General features: G+C 38.1%; 1 protein-coding gene across 1 annotated transcript; it reads right to left on the reverse strand.

Moving 5' to 3' along the window:
• Window positions 1-610: 610 nt before the first annotated feature.
• Window positions 611-1,129, reverse strand: LOC137722042 (pollen-specific leucine-rich repeat extensin-like protein 2). Its single transcript, XM_068461043.1, has one exon. It carries the CDS (start codon window positions 1,127-1,129, stop codon window positions 611-613), a length of 519 nt encoding a protein of 172 aa, XP_068317144.1.
• Between the last annotated feature and the right edge of the window lie 3,789 nt (window positions 1,130-4,918).

The raw sequence follows: 4,918 nt of genomic DNA on the forward strand, positions 1-4,918 counted from the left end.
CCAACAATCTATATAGGGTAGTCCCTTCATGCTGCCTACCCCGATGTGATATGGAGGATGCTCATTGCTGGCCTAGCCGCAAATGAACACTTCGCTTGGAAGACTGCTCATGTTGATTATCGGAGTGTGGCCCCAATCGTGACTGTATGCTCGTCCATGGGCCTAGTCGAAAGTACACGCTCCTCCACACACTAAGACGGGAGTATATGCTATCTCGGGGGCCCAATCGGGAGTGTACTCTGCCCAAATGCTTGGTTCGTGGTAGGTCGAGTGGCTGCTTGTCGGGACGCTGCTGGAGAGGTTCTTCGTCTGCCCTTGTCCTTCTTCAGGACACCTCATTTGGAAAACGTTGCATCTTCGTGCGCTGCAAGAGCTGGTTCATCAAGGTCGTCTGCTGTGTTAGGGCGCTTGTCAACTCTATGACTTGTCGAGACAAGTGTTGTTCGTCATTTGGATTGGAAGAGCTAGGAATAAATGTTTCGCATTGAACAATGGAAGTGTGGTAAACTCCAGGAACGAGATTTGAGCTGGGAAATGTCAAATCCGCAGAAAAATATGGTGAAAACACTCCCGGTTTGATCATCGGTCCAGAAATTTGGAGCCAAAACAATTAAACTAGTCTTGGACTGATTTGGGCTAGTTGGAAGGCCACGGGAGCGGGAACAGACTGGGCTGCGAGAGTAGGTTGGGCCACGGGAGTAGGCTGCTCGGTGGGAGCAGGTTGGACCACGGGAGCAGGCTGGGCCACGAGAGCAGTCTGCTCGGTGGGAGTAGGTTGGGCCACGGGAGTGGGCTGCTCGGCGTGTGGCACACGTGGGTACGAGGCTAGGGCTCGGTTTGGCAAAGTGTTGGGCTCATGTTTGGCTTGGAATGACATGGCTTGGGTCATGGCCTTGGTGCCATGAGCCTTGGATGGCACGACTTGGGCTTGATTTGGCGGCACGGCTCGGGCCGTGGTAGTGGTGCCATGGACCTCGCCGCGGGTAGCCACAACAGTGGTTCCCATGGTGGAACCTTGTGGTGGTGGTGCCGCTCCCCTTAGGATCACATTTAGTCTCGTGGATCGCCGCGGTCCCATTTCTTGAATATTGGAATTTTCACTCATGGAGTTTTCTAAATTTCTAGCCATTGTATTTCTCTTTTTCATTTTATGAAATAATCTTTGCAAATAAAAAATTCTAATAATAAGAACGTATGAAAAATACAAGTGGACTAGAAAATAGAGAAAAAAACTTTTTTATGCGAGAGTCTTCTACGAGTGTGAATTTCAACTCTCAATGAAAGCACCAATTTGTGGATGCAAATTTCCGTCTTCTTGATCTTGGACAAAATTGCACCTACAAAACAATTAATACCTTAGGTTAAGGCCAAGAGCCTCATGCGCCCACGATGAATGGGGGAGGGGGGTTTTGGCCGAAGAACCTCCGATGCCAAAGTTAGAATTTAGAGAGAAAAAGTGTTTGGAGAGTTTTTAGAGTTTACAAGAGTGTGGACTTAGGTTTTTAGAGAAAAATGGGTAGTATTTATAGAGTATGGCCGGTCCTTTTTGGAGAAAAGGTGGCCGGCATTTGGGATGCTTTTTGTGTGCATTTTGTGGTTTAATGTGTGAGTTATTTGGCAATTAATGGATTAATTAGGTAATTAATCCATTAATTAGCCAATTAACACATTTTTGGAATGAATATTTTTGAGGTTATGTAATTTATGTGGAATATTTTGTAAGTTATGGAATGACAACTAATTGATTAGCCAAAAGAGGGAAAAAGAGGTAAAAATATATGGAATGAAATAGGTTTTGGGAGTTACCTTGTAGAAGGGATTTGATCAGATGGATTTTGAATTGTTAACTATTTTGGGCACTTTTGACTTGGTTGAGGGATAATTGTCCGCTGCTCATGCGTAGGAATCCCGGTATGCCTCAAGGGTATTTTTGTCCTCTTTTATCCAAAAATCCACGTATCGCCTTGTGATTATTTTTGGCTCCACAACGCCGGTTAGTCCCCTTAATCAGCCACCAAGAAGCAAAGTAATATAAAATAAAAAAGAACAACAGCGTCGCTTAAAAGTGACATCTACACTTACGTCGGTTAGAAGCGACGTTGAATTCTGATATGATGGCAGTCCAAACCGACATCAAGCAACAATTAAAGAATTAAAATATCAAACCTATTGTTGGTGCTAACCGACATCACGTAACAGTTAAACAAATAAAATACTCAAACTACTATCGGTTTTAACCGACATTACATAACATATAGATACATAAAATAATTATTATGTTGTCGCCCATAAGCAACACCAAATATATTAATAATAATAAAAAATCTTTTTCCGTTTTTAATTAATAATAATTAAAAAATTTATATAAAAATAAATCCCACCATATGTCAATGAAAAAACAAACAATTTTAAGCAAACTTCATATTAAAAATAAAATTTCTACCAACTATATATTAAATTTAAAATTAACTACAACTCCTAAAAATGTACAACCCATACAAATTCTTCCCGAACTCTTGCAAAAGATTTTGAACCGGTTGTGTGGTTCATAGTTTTCAACTGCTGATTATACTTATTTTTTTCGGCAATCTCCTGAAAAATAAAAGAATTTATTAGACAAATTTCAAGGTATAATAAAATAAATCATGAAACATTTACCTTTGTTTTTTTCTTTATTCCAATATGCCACCATCGGAATATTTTTGTAATCTCTAACCTTTGTCGTTATATGTTTCCAATTCGGAAATGAGGGTCCGCGTCTCCGTTGAGTTGATCCTTATGTGACATCCCACATCATCCAGGGGAGTGATCCTTAAATGTATATTCTCATCCCTACCTAGCACGAGGCATTTTGGGAGCTCATTGGCTTCGGGTTCCGTAGGAACTCCGAAGTTAAGCGAGAAGGGGGCTAGAGCAATCCCATGATGGGTGACCCACTGGGAAGTTGCTCGTGAGTTCCCAAAAACAAAATCGTGAGGGAATGGTAAGCCCAAAACAGACAATATCGTGCTACGGTGGTGGAGCGTGCCCGGGAACTGATCCGCCCCGGGGCGGGATGTGACAATTGGGTATCAAAGCCTAACCCTGGTCGTGGTGTGCCGACGAGGACGTCAGGCCCCTAAGGGGGGTGGATTGTGACATCCCACATCACCCAGGGGAGTGATCTTTAAATGTATATTCTCATCCCTACCTAGCACGAAGCCTTTTGGGAGCTCATTGGCTTCGGGGTTCCGTAGGAACTCCGAAGTTAAGCGAGAAGGGGGCTAGAGCAATCCCATGATGGGTGACGCACTGGGAAGTTGCTCATGAGTTCCCAAAAACAAAACCGTGAGTAGGCCTGGCAATTTCTGACACGACCCGATAACCCGACACGACACGACACGAAATTAACAGGTGTTTGGGTCGACACGATAACGAATCGGGTCTTATCGGGTAACCCGATAAGCACCTGTTAAGATAACGGGTTGGGTCGGGTATACACATGGGTAAACACGATACACGATAAGCATAATATTATTTTTATAATTTTATAACCCTAAAAAAATACTGTAATAATTATATACATTAATTTTACAATTTTATACTCCTAAAAATTATAATAAATATATATATATATATATTAAATTAACTATAAAATTTATAATACTTATAATAATTATATATACTATAATAATTATACCCCCAAAATATTAAGTCTATCTATACTAATTATATATATATATATATATTAAATTTTATAAAAACTATAATGCATATTAATTAATAATTTAATATGCATGATCAATCATGCATTTGCCAACTTGCCGCCCTTTTTGAAAAAAAAAAATGGAGGGAAAATGATGTTAAGAAAAGTTGAAAATAAAACAAAAAAGTGAGGGAATTAGGGAAAGATGTTGGAGGGAAAAGTGAAAATGATAAGAAAAAGTTGAAAAGGAAACAAAAAAGAGAGGGAAAAATGAAAATTAATAGAAGTGGTGAGAAATTTTTTTTTTTTTTTTTTTTAAGTTATTAACTTTTTATCACACACATGACTGTCATGACATATCTCACTATTTTTATAATGAACACGTGACACGTGATGTATGTACTATTCCGTGTACCAGTCAATTATAATTTATACGTACAAAATATATAGATTTAAATCTACTTAATAAATATATATATACACACACACACACACACGGAACTTGATTGATGGCATACGAATTCTCCAAAACTAATTTCAACGATCCAAACCGTCAAAATTGTTTGTATATGCTTGGTGATCACATCAGCAAAAAATCACAAAAAAAAAAACATTCAGAGATCAAGTAACGGGACAAAGCTTTTCAACGGTTATAAACGAAAAATCACGATTTAACGGTTATTTTAACTCCGATTTTGATGATTTTTTATAACTACACTCCTTGACCCTATATGAATACAATGAATGAATTCGATCTTCAATTTAAAATATTTACACAAGTGGATACCACAAAATCTTATGTTATACTTAATAAAAGTATAAATAAACTCTAAGTGTTAGTCAATCTATCGTTTTACGAATTCTCCAAAACTAATTTCAACGATCCAAACCGTCAAAATTGTTTGTATATGCTTGGAGATCACATCAGCAAAAAATCACAAAAAAAAAAAACATTCAAAGATCAAGTAACGGGACAAAGCTTTTCAACGGTTATAAACGAAAAATCAAGATTTAACGGTTATTTTAACTTCGATTTTGATGATTTTTTATAACTACACTCCTTGACTCTATATGAATACAATGAATGAATTCAATCTTCAGTTTAAAATATTTAGACAAGTGGATACCACAAAATCTTATGTTATACTTAATAAAAGTATAAATAAACTCTAAGTGTTAGTCAATCTATCGTTTTACGAATTCTCCAAAACTAATTTCAACGATCCAAACCGT

The sequence above is a fragment of the Pyrus communis genome, chromosome 17, assembly GCF_963583255.1.
Source record: "Pyrus communis chromosome 17, drPyrComm1.1, whole genome shotgun sequence".
Classification (NCBI taxonomy): Eukaryota; Viridiplantae; Streptophyta; class Magnoliopsida; order Rosales; family Rosaceae; genus Pyrus; species Pyrus communis.